The sequence below is a fragment of the Aedes albopictus genome, chromosome 1 (genome assembly GCF_035046485.1).
Source record: "Aedes albopictus strain Foshan chromosome 1, AalbF5, whole genome shotgun sequence".
NCBI classification, from domain to species: Eukaryota; Metazoa; Arthropoda; class Insecta; order Diptera; family Culicidae; genus Aedes; species Aedes albopictus.
Genome location: NC_085136.1, coordinates 318,320,610 through 318,340,937, shown reverse-complemented (window position 1 = coordinate 318,340,937; position 20,328 = coordinate 318,320,610). Strand labels below are relative to the sequence as shown.

Here is a 20,328-nt window from a genome sequence, read left to right as displayed (position 1 = left end):
TGTAACAACTTGAAAGCATCCTAAATGTTCAACATGTGTTAAATAAAGTGAACAATAAACGTGTTCGACATTTTTCTAATGTATAGCATGTTCGATGCTATCTATTTTCTATCTATTTAGATGCATGGGAAATATCATGCCGGAAATAGCACTTTCAAAAATAAGTTTAAAACAATAAGCTAAAATATCCTCTTTAACAGGCTTCCCATTTAAATAAATTTCCATTCTTTTCTTCCGGCTGTTTCCATTTCAGATTTCAAGCGCCAACCAGACCCGTGGTGCTGCCACCACACCGGAAGATTATAAGAATATCATTCGGAAAGTTTTTCGTTCAGTGCTAAGTGCTCTCAAAGTGTTCGTTCCAAGTGTCTCCACAAATGGCTTCCGCATCCCAGGATTAGTCCGGAAGCGGTAAAAATAAGTTGGTAAAACTCTTGGATTGTGTGTGTCTGTGTGAGTGTGCGAAGAAAAACCACATCCCAACGGCAGAAGAAAGAACAGTCTCACGATTGAAGTGTCCGGAGAGGAAACCGCAGCGGGTGGCATGAGCGGAAACAGCAGCGTTGGGCAGTCGGCCACGGCCAGTGCCGTTTCGACGCCGATCAACGCCGGAACGCGGCCCGATTCGGCACCAGCTTTCGGATCGTCGCACGGTATGTCATCGCAGCAGCAACAGCAGCAGGCATCAACACCGCCGAATTCCGGAGGATCCGGAGGGAAATATCTCGGTGAGTTGTTTGTTCGTTTTATTATTCCTAAAAAAAGTTACCCAAGTTAGTTCTAGGTTGTTGACGTGTTGGTTCAAAACTAGAGGAAAAGCCCACTTGTACATAACACCACATCGCTTGCTTCTTAGAGATTCGCTCGCATCCCTTCTGAATTGCATTTTTGTTTCATCCACCATGTTGGTTTTTGTTTGGTCCTGCCATCCGTTTGTCGTCTGTCAGTCCATGACTGGCGTTAATTTGTTCATGGCTGGCGTAATCTGTTTGCGATAGCACCGGAACAAGCACGGGGCTACGTTGTTAAGGGAGTTCTAATTACCATTTTACAACCGTCGCTGGCGATGGCACCATCGGTGCCAGTGGACGTGGCGTTATAATGTTTCTTCTTGTTTTATTGTAACCATAAGAGATATAGCGTGCCACGTTGAGGATCCAAGTTTTCTGCTACGGTAGAGACAAAACAGTTTCTGTTTTTTTGACAATCCATAGAAACACTTTTTTTCAGAAATTTAATATCCAGTGTATCTACGTTAGTGTCTTTTTAAGTCACGGTCGCCATGTCTAGTAATGCAACGATCGTCATATCGTGTTAGTTGGTAGTTACTTCGCTTCCACATTGTTTTGAACATAAGTTTTGAATGCTGACTAAAACACACCAGTTTGATTCTATAATGCAGTGTAATTAGTTTTGTGTTTACGTATCAAGCGTTTATCCAAGACCTTGAACTGTAAATCTCGCTGAACTGTCCTCCGTCCTCGAAGGCAAATGGATGATACTAATGTTACGCGACAATGTTAAAAATAACGGCAATGACGCTCATTGCGAATAGGGTATATGTACCATTCCTTGGCCTAATTTGCAAGCCGCATTGACAATTTTGACCATAACTCATGAATTAATAGCACTAGAAATAATATGTTGACCCTATTACACACTCTAGGTAATGCATGTTTCCCCAATTGGAAGTAAACTAACGTAAATATTCAAGAATTTACTTTATTAAGTTGAAAAGACTCGATGCGATGGTATGCAACGTTGGTCTATGGTACAAAAATTGGCCTATTAGTGGATACAACGTTGGCCTATTGCTTTCCATGCACTAGAACCACTTATTATCTCATTTTTTCAATATTTCTGCTGAAGTATTATCTCTGTTTGTTCACCAATCTTACTTGTACATTACATTTTTGGAGCCAAATTTTCAAAAAACTGTAAATCAATTACTTAAACTTAAGTTCTTTCTTAATTTATTAACGAAAGCAACGCAAAACGCAACCTTTTATTGTGTTATATTTTTACAGTCACCGTACACAAAATCTTTCTTCCTGTTCGTTCTTTCTGGTTATTTCGCAAGCAATGTTGTTGACGTCACTTTATCGGTGTTGTTGACGTCACTTTACTGATGGGCCAAGATTTGGGTACATAGTGAAAAAAATGTCCTCAATATTCGGCCCACATTCAACTTGTAAAATATTTATTATTCGTTGAAAACAAATATACAAGTTCAAAATAGCGTCTTTGACCGTCGCATCAAATGTTCAGTTATTGAAAAGTCAGTTCGAAATGTTCCAGAATCATGCCATCTATGATCATGTGTATAGACTACCCACTAAGCCGAAGAATCATGGCGTCTACAAAAGCTAAACAAAGCGATATTTTCATCCATTTTTAATGCTCAAAAGTGCTAAAATTGAAACGAAATGTTACAGTTGTTTGCCGCATAGCTTTTCCGATATCCAGTTATGCGTGTTTGTTTGAGTTTTTGGTTAACGTTGAGATAGGCCGAACGAGGGGGCTATGCCAACGAAGCATCCCGATACCCTACATCTCCATTTTATTACATCGCTTCGGCTTTAATTCGCTGGCCGATGTTGTGCCATGGATTGTTTGTCGTCATTGCTCCATCGTTAAGATGTACTTAAGTTATCACACTTTTTCCCTTGCTAACAGCGGGCAATACACAGTGTGTAATTTCTTTCGAATAGAGGTTTTTCGGCGCCAGCCACTGTCGCCAACTGGATGTAGTCGTAACCACGACGTTGTGTTTAAACGTAGGGCGAATTCATATTCCGAGAACTCCTTTTTTGTGGCAACATCGACCTCGACACCCAGGGCCTAGAAATCTAACGTACGTCTGGCACAATTTGGTCCTTGACCCTTGATGGACGACAAAGGTTCACCCATACTCCATCCATTAGTCATGAACATTAATCAATTCTGTTTGCCGTTTCTGTTACAGAGCAGAACTCAGTGGTTTGCTGGTCAACAGTGAGTTGGGCTGGAAAAATCCAAAGTATTCTCGACAAAAGACAAACATCCGCGACAGTTGGTGAAATTCCCATCGTCCGCATTTTCGATCTCTTCCTATCAATTTTTGCACTTTCAATAAAAATAGAAAAACTGTAACTGCAACAATGGATTTCGAAGACAATGCTGGTGAACGAAACGTCTAGTTGTCTGTGCTGCTCCCACACCCTGCGAACGTCAGCCAGCCAGCCCCCTTCAATAAAGCTTTCGAAAATTAGCATAGCCGACGTAAATTATGCCGGTCGGCATTTTCGTGGAAAACTGAGGCGTCTCGTCAACTGTGGGGCCATATCGATGTAGAACCAGCAGCGCTAGCCGCCTGCTGTCTATTTATTTGGCGACAAATTGCGAATTTAGAGGGACGAAAGTTTGACAACCCTCCGAAAGTCCGAGGTGGGTTTGTGGGATGGGATGCCTGACGGTCGGTTGGGTGGGTCGAGGCTGGGCCGATTGGACCGGATGGGTGTGTTAATCGTCCCAAATCGGTGATGATGACATGAACATGCTGATGGGGCGCATTAGTGGTGCCATGAATAATGAATTGGTTCGGTTGTGCGATATTTATCAACCGGTGGAGATTGGCGGTACGTTCTTGGACATTTGAGAAGAGAACTTCCTGAGAACTGACAATGATGATTTTTTTTAAACTTTCCTGTTACTATAAAAGTATTTTAGCAGAATTCCTTAGCAAAAAAATAGTCCTGGAATTAATTTTGTTATAATTCTGGAAAGAAAACTAATCAGCTCGCGGTCGCCATGTATAGTAGTGTGACGGTCGTCATATAAGACTAGCTTGTGATTATTTCGCACTCAAATTGGTTTGATAGGTTAGTAAGATTGTTCTTCACTGAACAACAGTAGAGAATACAGACTTATAAATGAACCAGGTTGATTATATAATGCAATATTTATTCAAAACCATGAACTGGTCACCACGCCAAAGCGTTCATGTTCTCAAAGGCAATTAGACGAGACTAATGCTATACAGAAATGTTAATCATAACGACAATAAAGCTCATTACGAATACATCTACATTTTATTGCATCGCTCGGACGAATCTGCTTTGGTTTTGATTTGCTGAATGACACTGTGCCATGGATTGTTTGCCGTCATTGCCGTCCATTGTTAAGCTGTACTTAAGTTATCACACTTTTTCCTTTGCAAAAAAAAAACTAGCAATCCACAGCGTTTTGTTTAGATAGATTAGATTTAGAGGATTTGCGATGTCAGATTCACTGTCGGAATTGCCGTTCGATTGGAATACGGAAAGTCAAAGTATCCTTATGAACATTTTCGGCAAAACTTTCCAAGAAAAAGTTCTGGTGATTTTTTATTAGCAAATTTCTGGGGGAATTATTGCCTCATTTTTTTCTGTTTTTTGAAGAGTAAATAGAAAGAAGCGTTAATTCGTGGCTCTCAGGTATGAGTTAGATTTGGATTTGAGAATGTTTAACCACACTCCCTTGAGAAAACTCAATTTGTTTCAAGGGCCCATTGCTAAATCCTCAATATTTTCATCAGTGTCACAGAAGTGTATCTTTTCATAATATCATTAAATACATTTTAAGATTTAGAATTTTAGAAACTCGCTTAGTGCGTGCAACTGTTTAATGCCGGAGAGCGAGTAGCTGGCTTGTGTGTGAAATAAATAGCGTAGCCCACTTGCGGAAAGATCGTGTATACGTATAGAGTGCAAGCTCGCTCACTCGCTTTCTCACTTACTAACTTACCAATGCATTTACATACTAAATTTCAAACTTGTTATGTCTCCAACTCATTAACTAACTCATTAGCTCACTTTCTCACCAATCCACTAACTCTTACTCACTTAGTCCCAGTCACTCATTCACTTACTTATTAACACACTCATTTAACAACTCACTCACTCGCTAAAATTAATTTAATAACTCACTCAACTCACCCTTAGTAACTAACTCACTCATTCATTTACTCACCTACTCACTCCCACATAGAAGATATCATAGATCTCAATCAAATCAATTTCAATCATTGCGATATCGTACAGCAACTGTTATGACAGTCGACAACAGAGACTATGTAAGTATCATTGCAGAGCCATTGTAGCCTAGCCTAGCAAGAGAAGCGTTCCGGTGGAATGCGATGCTACGGTACCCTCCACGCTGCTTACCTCCGAGCCAGGAAGCGCGCTCAGTTGGCCAGATATGAAGCTGAGAGAGAAGAAATTCGTCTTCGAAGATGCACGAACCGCTGTTCTTAAACGTGAAATAAGGCTGAGAAAGTCGAACTGCTATGCTACAAAGAGTCGTGCCAGAAGCCGATGCTCCAACCCTTGGAGCAACGCGTACCGAATCTGGAGGCGTTCGGATATCCATTGCAGAGCTATTGATAATCGCCATGGGGCTGAAGAAGAGGAAGAAGCTCCCGGTCCGGATGTGATCCCCAATGTAACATCTAGAACGAAGATACTTGCGTTTCTGGACATGGTCAGGACGGCGTTTCAAAAATGCCTGGATGAAGGTTACTTCTCAGGCGGATGGAAGGGCCAGAAGTTCATGTTGCTGCTCAAACCAGTAAAGCCTCCATTGGATCCAGGATCGTGTAGACCAATATGTCTGCTGCATTCGCTCTCCTTCAGGTAAATGATGAATAGGCTCGTATTCATGGCGATGGCATAAATTTCCCAAATGGCGGAGAACGTGCCTCTTGAGCCGACCTACTGATACCTGATACCTGCTGCATACTATAGAAAAAAAAAAACTGTTAGAGAAGATCATCTTGAGCACGTTGCCAGAATGTGCCGAAAGAGAGGGGAGACTTTCTGCGATGCATTTCAGATTCTGCAAGGGAAAATCGACGGTGAATGCTATTCAGGAAGTCGTTGCGGGACCGGGAATGTCGGGAAGGCATCCTAGAAACAGCGGAGTGGTGACCGATTCTGTGCCGTGGTAACGGTAACAGCGCCAGTTGGGAAACTATTGTCGTAGCGCTGTACAGTATGCGAGTTTCCCACTGTGTAAAATTTTACGGAGCTACTTCCAGAACAGGGTAACTGATAGTATGTGAGACCAACGCAGGATAGAGGACTTTAGGAGCGATGGCAGTTGCGCCACAAGGGTCCATACTCGATTTAATGCTCTGGAATGCTGTATACAACGGAGTATTAACTTTAAAACACGAAATGAGTCGTCATCACAGGTTTCGCAGACGACCTCGTGTTGACGGTAACAGAAAAAAATACATACTTAAATGATTCAATGGCCACTGTGGAAAGATCGATGACTAGAGTCAAGCTTCAGATTGTCCATCACCAAGCAGAAGTGCTTCTGATCAGCAACTTTTAAGCAGTCCTACGAATGGGGATTGTAGTCGAAGAGCACATAATCGCTTCGAAACCCGCTTCTACGCACCTAGGTGTGATGATCGATGATCGTCTGTGCTTCAAAGGACACGTCGATGAAAAGACGGTGAAGGCTGTGTTAACGATATAGCAGGGATCATGCCGAACGTTGGGGGACCTCGAAGCAGCAAAAGGCGTCTTCTGGTGAGCCTAGCAGACTCAATACTATGATGTCCCAGCATGGGCTGCAGCGCTGAGTATGAAGCGTGTTCGAAGAGTGTTGAACAGCGCATTCTGACTCATGGCCATGCCTAGAGAACCTATTCCGTGGATTCAACTCAAAATATGGGGTTCGCGAGCGTGGGAAAGTGTGCAGATTTATGACTTGATGACGACACGGTGACATCCCTCCAAGAGTTCCTTCTGGAATTCCACAGGAATTTCATCCGGGATTCCTACAAGGAACTTTTCGCGGTTTCTCCACAAGTTTGTTCCAGCACTTCTCAAGGAGTTTCTTGTGGGATTCCCAGGGAGTTCCTGATAAGATTCTTCCGAGGGGTTTATTTGAGGTTCCTTTTGGGGGTCTTCCAGTAGTTTCTTCTAAGATACCTGTAGGATTCCTTCAAGAGGTCTTGCCAGGATTCCTGCAGCAAGTACTCCCGGGATTCTTCTAGAGATTCTGTCCTGGATTTCTTGAGGATTACCTTCTGCGATTGATTCTGGAGTTCCTGAATTTCTTCAAAATACTTCAGAAATTGTTCTAGAAATTAGTTCCGAGATCCCTTCAGGATTACTCCTTCCAGGATTACACCAGCAATTTTTCCTGAGATTCTCCCAGGAATTCTTTCCGTGGTTTCTCCACATTTTTTTCTAGCATCCCTCTAGCATTTCATTCTGTGATTCCTCAGGGAGCAAGACCTGAGATTTTTTTTGGTGTTCCTTCAGAAACTATTTCTCGAAAATGCAATCCCGGAAGGAACTGTTGGAGGAAAACCAGAAGGAACTTTCTGGAGTATTTCCTTAAGGAAATCCTTTATTATTATTACCTTTATTCACGAGATTTTCAGCCTTGGGCGGGCTCATCTCGGAGCAAGGAAATCCTGTAGAAATTTCACGAGGAATTCCATAAACAAAAACTACAGGAAGAATTTCTCAAAATACTCCCTAATAAACTCCCGGAGATGAAACATCTGAAACATCTGAAAGAATTCTAGAATGAATTTCCAAAGGAATTACAGAAAGATCTGCAGGAATTCCTAATGAAACGAAACGTTTGGAGGAAACCAGACAAGCGTTCCTAGATGAATCCCTGAATTCCTGAAGAAATTTTGGAAGCAGATTTTGAAAAAAAAATCCAAAAGAACTTCCCGCAAGATGTTTCAAGAGGAATCCTGGAAAGAGTACCCGAAGGAACCCCGGAGGAAGTTGCCGAAGAAATCCACAAAGTAGCTCCTGAAGAAATTCCAGACGCAATTCCTGACAGAAGCATAGAGGAAGTTCCCAGAGTATTCCCTGAAGGAGTTCCCGAAAGAATCCTGGAAGTAATTCCTGGTGGAATTATCGCAGAAATCCCGGAAAGAATTCTTGAAGCAATCCCAGAAGTAGTTTCTGAAAGAATGCCAGATGGAGCTCCTGGAAAAATGTTGGAGAAGTATTTGGAGGAATTTTTAAAAAAGTTCATGTAAGATTCCTGGAAGGATCTCAGAAGGAGTTCCGAGAGGAATCTCGCATAGAATTCCTGGAAGAAAACCTTGACAGAATTTTGTAAGAAGTTTCATACAGATTGCTCCACTCAATTATTCTGTAATGGTGTCAGTACATAAAAAGGTATTTTCCCTCATAGCTTCTGCTTAATTTGCTGGTTCATTTATTCTGATCTGTAATTCTATAGGTATGCAATTCGATAAGTTGAATTGCAGAGATGACTAAATGTATTGTTAATTCTCATCAATCGACTAAATGCAGACAACATATTCCACCCGCAAGGTCCCCGTTCTGAGCCAGTTTTATCGATGCCATGCCATGCTTCCGACATCGATGTTCTGGCTTCCGTTCCATTCCCATTCCATAAATTGCTTCAGGTTGGCCGTTGCGTTACTTTTGTTGTTATTGATGTGTGTCCTGAACCTTCCCTGGCATGTCTCAAAGCAATATCGGTAAAAGCTGGATGAATGTCCCGTTCCTCTCTCTCTTTCTCTCTACTAGAGCCACGAGTGCTAGTGGCATGGCACAATTCAATGTTTTCCCGGGGGAAAATTCCTATTATGATCGAGAAACCAATTCCATCAAAGTGTAAATTACTTTCGCTAATGGATTCACTTGGGGATGGCGCGCGCACATAGTCCACACGCATGTACGCACCTATCCGGAACTGGTAATTAACCGTAAGAGTCGGATGAGCGCGACCGAGATGCCTTAAAGTCGGAGCGAACACCAAACACTTCATTTCCCTCTTTAACAAGACGTTTTTGCGTTGTTAAAAGCCCCCCAGCCCAGTCGACGATGACGGTCATCATCACCACCATCATCATCATCGGCATGACTAGCAGGCGATCTTCGAAGCCAAGCAACCGTGCGAGGCGCAGCAATGCGATTATGCAATTACAGGGGCTGCTATTATCCCGTGCTGCGTACCTGCACCGAACTCACTTTCAGTGCCTTTTGGCTATTTGTAGAGCCCTCCTTCCAGTTTTGATTGAATGCCTCGGCGGTAGCTATGGGTTGGGTATCAATCATCGGAGGGCGAGGCATATACCCCTACTGGTCGAAGAGTGCACGAATTGAAACTCGAATTGAAGGTGTCGGATGCCTTTGATTGTTGGACTTGAACTTCGTTAATTGGACCGGTTATTCCAGATTGCGCTTTCTGGCTGACATAAGGCAGAACCAGAGCCATAGAGTTCAATGTGAAGATATCAATGAAGTTGTAGTTAGATACTTACAGATGACCCTTACAACCAATTTACGCGTATAATAAAGTTAATCATCGTATTTTATCCGTGCAAGTTACATCGCATTTGCAGCATCTTATTCCTTATTATGCGTATAAAAGTGGAGACGATATACCTGCATTGAGGGGACAATAATAACATTATAAGACATTATTATCCCATATTAAATCGCATTATGTTAATAAAAACGATTCTCGCTTATGCGAGTATGCAAGTACACTTGAGCGAGTTTATTTATGCATTAATGAGAGTTTATTCATACAATAATACGAAGTCAACTGTTGTAATAAGAAAAATTTGAAGTGAAGTGCGTATAGCCAATTATGCGAATTGCCAATTAGTTATGCTTTATTATGTGTAAATTGATATGTATGTATACAGGTATACCTCGATTTAGTGAACTCCCGATTATATAGACACCCGATTTCATGTACTTTGTTTTTATGTACATTTTACCTCTCTTAACAGCGGTCTGGGACTGTACCACCTACGAATTTGTGCGACTTGCTAATTGCTAATAGTAATTCTAATTTTTCCTCGATTTTATGTACATTTTTTATGGTAACATTTTAATATCCAATCAGTTTAAAACTTGCAGCTTGTATTATGATGACTTATAATGCAGGGGTTTTCAGCCTTTTGACTCGCGGAGCACTTCATATAAATAAATTGTTTTGTGGAAAACCCATAAAAGCACCAAAGCATACATACCTCATGACATACTTAGTTTTATATATTTACCTTAATTTCATTCTTCCCTTTCTGACTTAATTTTTTACAAATATCCCTCGCTTTGTCGATGATCACGATTTTTTACAGATCCTTTAGCAATGACAATATTTTTGGCGGATGAATGCAAACTGCCCATTCGCCAGACTTTTTCTCAAAGCTTTCTAACAAACTTCTATCAACATTTCTCATGACTTCCTCACCGAGAATTGTTATATATTCCTGATATTTTTAGTAGTTACCTACTATCTTAGCGTGTACTTAAGCTTATTGTAATGCTTCGGAACAAATTTTGAAGAAAGTGCTGAAATTTCTGAAGTAATTTTAGAGAATAGAGAATAGGTAAAGAATAAGTCTAAAGATATTTCCGAAAGTATCACTGAAAAAAAATCAGAAGGAATTTATAAAAAAACTGAGGAAAATTCTAAATGAATCCTGGAAGAATTTCTGAAAAAAAACTTAGAATATTTTAAGATTCCATAGATGGATTTTCTGAAGAAATTGTAACGGAAAAAAGTTTTGCGGAACACTACAATTGCATTGTGCTCCCGATGGGTACCACAATGTAGACAACTGCTAACTGAACCCTACAAATGCGTATTTTCTTTTTCGCATCGAGTCCCACATTTTGATACTAGTGGGATACGAAAAACAAAATGGAACATTACAAATGCACAAAACACAAACATGCAACACATAACATTAATTTGTGCCCAGTCATCCATGTGGATAACGAAGTCCGAACCCAGGATGACGAGGTTTCATAATTGTTCTTGGTCCATCAGTCATCCTAGAATTGTATTTTGTTTGGCAGTTCGCCTTTTAGTTCGCAGTATTTGTTTCTGTATGCATAGCTTGTGTTGGTCTAGGAATTTCTAATCCTAAGGGGGCATGCTGATTTGGGCAACAACACAAGACCGTCTACAATTTGATGTCCGTGTTAGGGGACGGCTTGCGTGTTTTGTACTGGATCGCTCCTGAAATATTTGAAGCGCTACAAATGCACATTAAATTTCAGGAACAGATGTACAAAACTTAGTAAACATACAAAATAAACTGACAAAATGTTCACAACAATTTACAAACGTAACAAAATTCCAGGAGGAAAACCTGAAGAAACACCTAGAAACCCCTGGAAACCTTTTGAAATATTTTTAAGAAAAAATCTGGAGAAATCCCCTAATAATAATCCTGAAAATTTTTTTTAATGAACTCCTGGAGGAGTCCATAGAGAAATTCCTAGAGGCATGCTTAGAAGAAATCATGGAGAAATTTCTGAGGATATATAAAGGAATTCCCGGTGGAATTTTTTCTGCAAAATGTCTTCCAGCCTTTCCATACGATTCTTTATGAAAATCTCGGAAAAAATCTGTAGGAAAATTACCAAAGGAATCCATTGACTTTCTTGATAAATCCTTGGAGAAATTTCTGGAAAAGAAATGTCTTGAAGGAATATTTAAAGGAATGTCAAGAAATCTTGGGAATTTCCTTAACCCTAGTAGGATGTTGGGGTCAATATGACTCAGACAGGCTCGCTAAACTACACTGTGCCATCGTAGTGTGCCTGGCGTAACATCTTAGGAATATTAATAATTTCTTGTAGAATTTTTAAAGCAATGCTGGGAGAAAATTCAACTTTAAAACTTGAAAATAAATTTGAAGGAGTTCTGAATTTCTTATTCTCAATGTATCTCTCTCTCTCTTCTTGGCGTAACGTCCTCATTGGGACAAAGCCTGCTTCTCAGCTTAGTGTTCTATGAGCACTTCCACAGTTATTAACTGAGAGCTTCCTCTGCCAATGACCATTTTGCATGCGTATATCGTGTGGCAGGCACGAAGATACTCTATGCCCAAGGAAGTCAAGGAAACTTCCTTTACGAAAAGATCCTGGACCGACCGGGAATCGAACCCGTCACCCTCAGCATGGTCATGCTGAATACCCGTGCGTTTACCGCCTCGGCTATATGGGTCTCAATGTATGTTTCTAAAAAAATAATGGATTTTTTTTTTTGAGAAAGTTCATGGAAGGTTTTCTAGAAGATGAATGCTTTGAAAAATTTCTCTATGAAAAAAATCTGAAGAAATTCGTAGATGGACTTTTGAAACAATCTATGCAAGATTTGTTGAAAGGAATTCTTTGAGTATTTTCTAAAGGAATCCATGCAACATTTTTGAAAGCATTCCGTGCAATACTTTCTTAAGAAGTTCTTGAAGAAATTTCTGGAGGACATTCAAAAGTCTAAAGGAATCCCTAGAAGATTTTGAGAAGGGCGTTTTGACTGAATTTCTCTGGATGATTTTTTAAAGTAAATCTTCGAGGAGTTTCCAAAGGCGTCCCCGAACGAATTTCATCAAGAATCCCTGGGAGATTTTTTCAAGATCTCGTGAATGATTTATTGAATGAATTCTAGGATGGATTTCAGTTCGGACAAATTTCCGAAAGATTTTTTAAAATATTTCTTAGATGTATTTCTGTAGAAATTTTTGGTAAACTTTCTAAAGGATTCTCCAAACGAAATTTCTGGATTAATATCCAGAGGAATTTCTGAAGTAATCTCTGAAATGATTTGTAAAAAAATATGGTGGAATTGATGTAGCCGTGTAGCAATTCATGTCAGATTTTGTAAAAAAAATCTTTGTCACGAATCTCTAAATTTCCGATGCCCTTGAGGAATTTTTGAAGCAATTCGTAAAGTTCAGTTTTCATGCAGTTTTTACATGTTTTGCTACATTTTGGTGTACATTAACAATAAAAAAAAATGCTTCGATTTCATGTAAAATTCGATTTTATAGACATGTTGAAAATTGAAATGTCCTCTAAATCGAGATATACCTGCACTTACGAAGTTACACACATTTCCATACGAGTTTATTAAATACATCGCAGTAAGTTCAACAAAATAAGATTATATACGATGGAAATTGTACGTTCGCCGAACATTGATGCGATGATGTGATTTAAAATAGAACTTTATACGATGTAATGTGTGCATCCTCAGGCGACCTCTTTGTTGCTCGAAAATAATTTTCGAGTTACTACATTGCATGACGACTTCTAGGGCAAAGGGGAAATGAAAAAAATAAATAAAAAATAACGAGGCATGGTTTTTGATTACTAAACATTGGTGTTAAGTTGGTAAACTGGTAAACTTTTTCATGCCTGCTTTAATTGTGATTGCTTGAATCAATGAGCGTATATCATATTTAACTAGTTAAAATAAGTGCCAACCTGATTAGTTTACCATCAAGTAATCATTTGTTTCGCTTGACTTCTTCCTTTTTGATTCTGCAAACTGCTGTAGCTTTAGTGTTCGCTGACCTTCTGTACAGTGGCTATTCATCATAGTGAGTTTATGTAAATATTGCTTGTATATATAGATGAGGTAGCTATCTGTAATTCAGTTACCTTTATTGACCTACTTGTAGTTGCTTCACCGTAGTTCAGTAGTTCCCCACATTAGGTGCCTAGATTCCCACCACAAATCCTGCCACATGTCATCATCTCGGTCAGCTAACAATTTGCTTCTCTTGATTTGTTCTTTTCTTCTTGGCACCGCCGCGCCGCCTTCTCTCTCTCCACCACGCCACCTCAAAAAACACGGCGGTCCAAAAACAACATCTTTGGTTCACCATATGTATTTACATCATATTTTTGTGTGGGTGCGAACCGCCGCCGGCCGCACACGCTTTCATCTGCATCACCTGCAACAACCGGCAGACCCGCGTTCGGCCGAAGAGAAGAAGTTTCGCCGGACGTCGCTGCTGGTTCCGCTGCAGAAGGCGCCCTCGTCCGAGAGCATCAGCCTCAGCCCTGGGCCGGCATCTCCAGGTGATTTTGTAGTTTGAGATATTTTTTTCTGTAGAAATAGACACAATGAATATAGCGGGGTAGAATAGTTTATCATTAGCTTACTAGTTTGAGTTGATTTTAGTAGTTGTCAGTTTTGTTACAAATTGTTGGTATTAAAATGTTGGAAGGATCAACTGTATACAAGTTTTTGATACATTTGTGTAGAGCTCCTTTGGAGGAATTTCTAAGAGTTTTCTGAAGTTCAATCACCAGAGGATCTTCTGCCGGAATAACTAGAAGAATTTAGGGTTGAACGGTTCACCTCTTTCAAAAAAGTTGTGGAATTTCTGGTTGAAATTCTAATGGACCATAAGTCCAGAAAAAAAACGTAGCGTGATTCACTTTACACAATCGAGCACATTTTGTTTATGTGAGTATGTAGTGCCTACAATGTGCTACTACTACTAAGCACTACCACAAAATGCCACAAAAGTGCTTATGGACGCAGTGGAAGAAAAACAAGCACTACCTAAAATATGCTACAACTAGGCTCGCTCAAGCAGTGAGTTCAGTAATCATTAAAGATCTTCAAAAGCTTCTTTGAGTATACTGCCGTGAATCGCAAGTCATTTCCATCTGCATTTTGAGCAAAAATGGCTTAATGGACATTTTCGAACTTTCTTCGGATGATCTTTCAGCCGCGTAAATAGAAATATATAGTTTGTTCAGTAAAACGAAAAACAACACCAGTCAGATTGTCCCATAATGAAATGTAACCGCAAGTCAGTTCCATTACGAACTTGGGTACCCTCCAGTACATAACCGAACTCTGTTTTAGACAGTTTTACATTTTTCACAGTTACCTTTTCACGATTGAAACAATATGTAAAAGTTTCAAGATGATCGCAGAAGTTTTCAATTCACGGCGATTTTTTGAAGTTTTACATAGAAATCGAATTTGAAACCTTTAGAGTCCATTTCCTCAATGCCTACTTTTTACAGATGGGACTGACTTGCGATTCAGGGCAGTATATGTCATCGAATCTACAAGCGTAACTAGTGATCTCCCGCTGTAGTACGAAAAAGGTTTGTACTCACCCCCTGAAACGCCATGAAGCGCCTTGAAAAACCTTTGAAAACCCCCCTGAGACTTCTGTAAACTTCTCTTAAACTCTACTAAAGCCTTCTGAAAACCCTGAATCCTTTCGGGATGCCTTGAAACGCTTTGATTCCCTTCAGAAAACCCCCTGAGACCCTCATAGGCTTCTCTTGAACTTTGCTGAAGCTCCCTGAAACCACTTGAAAAGTTTCACCTTAAAACCCGTCACAAAACTCCCTGAGACTCCCGTAGATTTCCTTTAAATTTGCTCGTGAGTCCTCCGTTGACTTCCCTTAAAATGTACTAAAGCCCCCTAAAGCCCTCATGGAACATCTGAAACATCTCGAAACACCTTGAAACGCCTTGAAAACTTTCTTGGCTTTTGTTAAACTTTACTGAAGCCCCCAAAAACCTCAATGAATGTCTTGACTTGCCTTGGAACCTATCAGTAAACCTCCTAAGACCGAGGCAGACTTTATTTAAACTCTATTGAATCCCTTTGAAGCCCCATGAAACCTCTTGAATTCTCTCGAAACGTTATCAATCGTCTTGAAATGCACCTCTACTGAAGCCTCTAGAAACCCCCTCTCAAACTGCAATGAAACCTCTCAGAAACCCTCCCTGAGACTTCTCTTAAATTCTACCGAACCTTCCAGAATCCCCCTGAAACTTTTCGAAGCTTCTCGAAACGCCATGAAACGGCTTGATACGGCTTAAAACGCCTTAAAACGTAATTATTTCTTTTATTTATTTATTTGTGTTTTTTTTTTTGTTTAGAGAGACTTGACCGTTCTCGGCATTCGTCTCATTTATTTGTGTTTACATCAACAGACTATTTGTAGTCCCAATGATATTGAAAACTAAAAACTCTTAAAAAATGTCACAAATCACAAACAGCAATAACATTACGAATCACAATTTTTCCTACTTAAAATTATGTCAGGTTCGTGAAAAAGTAAGTGATCCTTCGCTTTAGTATGTTCCTTGTCATATGGAAGTCGAAGACTGATGCCACACGGTTGAAATACGCTGCAAACCTAGCAAAGCATTTTGTATCCCGTAATTGCTACGACGAAGTAGAAGCCTCAATAGCTGTTCCGTAGCAGTTGTGGTTGAACATTGATGTTCACTTGTTGTAGCGTAGTATCACAATCTATTCGCCCTTGTAGAGTATCGGCCACGGTCAAGGCTCTACAAACATCCCTTCGTACACACAAAGGTTGCAAGTCAATCAACTGAAACCGGCTTTCGTAACGCGGAAGGCGAAGCGGCTCCCTCTGGGATTCGATTCGCTCTGTTAGGACTCCAGATCAGCAGTCCAGCGTTGACCTGTCAAGGGAGCAGTAAAGCCTTTTTAGACAGTAAATCTCGGTGAAAATTTTCGCCACTCTAAACACAAAACCCAGGGTTCTGGATGTTTTATCGACGACATAGGATACATAGTAAAAGTGTGTTAGATGCGAGTCCAACAGCAAGCCCAAATCTTTAAGATCTTTAAGATTCATTAAAATCAACTGAAGCCCCCTGAAACCCTTATGAAGGCCCTCTGAAGATCTCTTGGAAGCCACTGAACTTCTGCACTGTTCTGAAATCCCCGGAAACGCATTGAAATTCCCCATGAAACTTTCTTAAACCCCTCTGAAACCCCACATGGCATCACTTTGAATTTTCTTAACCACTTAAACTGCCTTATACTGACCTGTAACCTGTAACGTTAAAATCAATTTAGGTAAAAGTTCCGTTTGTGTAGAGGTAGAGGTTTTTATGAACTGAACCTATGATCTAATAGATATGAAGTTTTCCGACTTTCAGTCACGGGAAAAGCATTGATAATTCTATATCACAGTCAACGTTTCTATCCTTGGGTTGGATCTTCCTCAGGGCTCGGTCTTAATCCAAGGAAGGAAGATCCAACCCAAGGATCGAAACGTTCGCAATGATATAGAATTATCAATGCCTTTCCCGTGTCTGAATGCCGCGAAACCCCATAGCAATTATAAACCCCAGTCGAATATTTCTAAAATATATGATCATAGGTCAAAATACAATAGGTCGAAGTGCAACACTTTAGGGACAAAACGTTGAAACATTATTTTTAATGGTAAATTTCCCTGGAGCAAATAATTTTCGAACTTGCGTTCTTTCGACTTTCTGTCTTTTTTTTCGTTTTAATTGTAAACAGAAAATTTGACGGTATTCTGCGACAGGCATCGTAGAAAAATTTCTGAAGAAAGTTGTGTAGAAGACTTTGAGATGGAAATCCAGAATGAGTTTCTTTTGAATTTAGTTTTAGAATGTTTTGGAATTTCTAACGAATTCTTGAAAATGTTCTTAAGGCGATCCATTTCCTTATTTTTTGGTTTTTGATTTTTATTTGATAACGAAGCAATATTTTCCAATTCGGTTTTCGTACACATGTAGAGTATAAATCAAGGTATCCCCTGATTTTTTTTCCCTGGTGGAATAGGTTTTTCGTTTTTGCAGAAACCATTTTTAAACAAAATTTCACAAAAAAAAAATGGTTTCTGCAAAAATGGAAAACATTTTCCACCACGAAAAAATAATCAGAAGATACCTTGACCTTTACTCTACATGTGTACGAAAACCGTTTTTGAAAATGTTGCTTCGTTATTTAACCCTCGAGCGATCGCGCTTTTGTATTTTGTACAACACGTTGAAAAAATCTCGCTTTTTGTACTCAGCACCAGTGTGGTGCTGACCCAGGCAGTCAACCGCGCGAGTTACGGAAGGTTAATAAAAAAATCAAATACCAGAAAAATGAGGAAATGCTTCCAGTTTCGCCTTAATGCAATTCTTTCTAATATAGTTTGTTTATTTAGGGCTCAATCACGTGTAACGCTTTACGGAGCCGAAATTCATTTCTGTATATGCAATGGAATCAAGGTTACTACTGGGAGGAGGCGGGTACTCATGCATGGCTACTCGAGGTTAGTGGGTCACATGATTGCGAGGATAGGATTTCAGGGTGCACTGCAGCTCATCCGGGAGATATCTTGGCATTTTCGTCTCCTTTGATGTTAGTATCAATTTGTTACGGGTTTTCGGCTGCTGGATGGTTCATTCTATGCAAATGCGCATCTATCGAGTAATGGTTATGGACGTAAGTCTTATTCCTTCAGAAATACCTCTAAAATTCCTCGATGAATACCTTCCGATATTGCACCAAGAATGTTTCTGGAATTTCTCTAGGTAATCTGCTTGGATATCTCTTGCTTTACGCTGATTTTTTTGGAATTCCTCAAGAAGTTCCTTCTGAGATTCCTCCAAAGATCCCTCCGAGCATGTTTCTGAGATTTATCTGTTAATCTCGTCGGGAATCAACCAGCCTCGAGCTGAATTTCCCCATAATAAAGAGTCAACAATATTAATATTCTCGTTGGATTTTCGGTCTCTTCGGAACCCCTGAAAGATTCTTATGGTATTCGTCCAGTAATTACTAGGATTTATTTTTTAAAATCTTGTGGAACTCCTTAAGAAGTTTTATCTGAGGCTTTTGTAAAAGTTCCTTTAGAAATCATATCAGGAAGGAGCTCCCCGGAAGTTTTTTTTTTCTGTGATTCATCCAGGAATTTCTTCACCGACTCCTTGAGAAGTTTCTTTTTGAATACTTTTAGGATTTTGAAATTCCTCCAGAACTACTTGTAGGTTTCCTCAAGGGGGTTCCTTCTGGAAACTGGTTTATCACTTGGTGTTCGATGAGAAATTTTTGTTTGTATACCCAAAAGAGTTCCCGAACCCTGTGGTTTCTTCGGGAGTATCTTCTTGAATTACTTCAGGAGTTTCCTCTGGAATTTACCCAGATGTCTCTTGTATGAGTTCCTCCTGTAGTTTCTACTGGGATTCCTGCAGGAGTTCAACCATGAATTGAGATTCCTCAATGAACTCTTTCTTGGTTCTATCCAAGGAATCCTCTTGAAATTCCCCTAGAAGATCCTTCGAGGCTTTTTGAGGCTGTTATTGTAAGTTTTGTTTTCTGAAAGTCTTTCATGTACTCTTTCTCGCATATAGGAAATCATCAGCTTTTTCATGAAGATCCGACCTCCGACCTTTCATGAATCCGACCTCGACACAAATTAATACGTCTATTTTGTTTAGTCTATTTAATTTGGACTGGTCAAAAAGTGCTACACATTTGCACCAGAAACTGGAACACCAGTGAAGTTGGCGTAACACAAACAAGGTAGGAAGATGATTTAAGTATAATAAACTAGAGAAAAAATAAATAAAAGGTATTAGGTTTTATGACGGTTTTCAAAACCACTTCAACACTAATTGGTCATCAAAATGCTACTTGGTACGTATATGTTCTGTCTAGATAATGAACTGCGGGTAGATGAATATTTCACTAGAGACAAAAAGGATGCATTTCCAGTTTTCCGCTGGATGATGATTCACCTGAGCGTTCATGATTAACAAAAAAATTAATCATGATTAATTATTAATGATTGAAATTCCAATTTCTGTGAGTAATGATTGAGATTAATGATTAATTTAATTTTTAGGGTGATTAATGATTATGATTTATTATTAAATTTGGTTTTATCTGTGATTAGAGATTATGATTAATCAATGAGAGTCTAATAGAGGTGGGGAAGAATATACTTCGTGTGCGTGAGATCCGTGTCTGGTGCAAAACATGTCACTACTACAAGCAAAGCGAGCTCCCATAAGAACGCGTGTCAAATAGTGACGTCACTATTTGTGTTTATATTTTTCTTTCCTTACTAATACATAGCCATCTCTTCTTCTTCCCCACCTGTCATATACTCTCATTGATGATTAATGATTAAAATTGGCTCATTGATTAATAATCATGATTATTCATGATTAATCAATCACAAACAACTGGAAATAATTGTCTTGTACCGACTTTTCGAACCCTCTAAGAAGAATACCCTCTTCGAATACGTGTTAAAAGGTTTATACCTTTTAATTCCGCCCTGGAAATGTTAAATGATTAACTATATATGAGTTATTTAAAATATTTTTGAAATTACAGAAGTAAAGTCAAGTTTTCTGTTCCCAAGTAAAGCGCTCAAGTAGTACTTTTATTAACTGATCTAGTATGAGGGGAAGTGACATTTTTCGACCCCCCCCCCTCCGTAACGCTTTTTTGTATGTATTTTTTGTATGGACCGTAACGCTCGGCCATACTCCCCCTCCCCCTAGAGCGTTACGTTATTTGTGAACGGCGCCTTATCAGAAGGCCGGCTCCAGAGGCACGTTATCCTCCATTTGGGACGTTTGAAATAATTAATTATATTACACTGGAACCTCTTTTTATGCTATAATTTATAAAAAATGTGCATACATAAAAACGGGTATAAAAAAGAGGGAAATTGAGATGGGGCCAAGAGGATTTCCAGGAAGTTCTCAGAAAGCCAA

At 39.7% G+C, this 20,328-nt stretch overlaps 1 protein-coding gene and 1 long non-coding RNA gene across 2 annotated transcripts in view; one reads left to right on the top strand and one right to left on the bottom strand.

The window, feature by feature from the left end:
• Nucleotides 1-242: 242 nt before the first annotated feature.
• Nucleotides 243-20,328, top strand: part of LOC115264153 (uncharacterized) — a 105,158-nt gene continuing 85,072 nt past the window's right edge. Inside the window, exons 1-2 of the mRNA XM_062847201.1 lie at nucleotides 243-728; nucleotides 13,752-13,862. Coding sequence (XP_062703185.1) covers nucleotides 545-728; nucleotides 13,752-13,862 — 295 coding nt within the window. The 5' untranslated portion in view covers nucleotides 243-544. The remainder of the gene's footprint in view (nucleotides 729-13,751; nucleotides 13,863-20,328) is intronic.
• Nucleotides 4,245-10,108, bottom strand: LOC134285763 (uncharacterized). Its single transcript, XR_009996606.1, has 2 exons — nucleotides 5,747-10,108; nucleotides 4,245-5,628 (listed from the first exon to the last, which is right to left on the bottom strand). It is a non-coding gene; the product is annotated as an uncharacterized LOC134285763 (long non-coding RNA).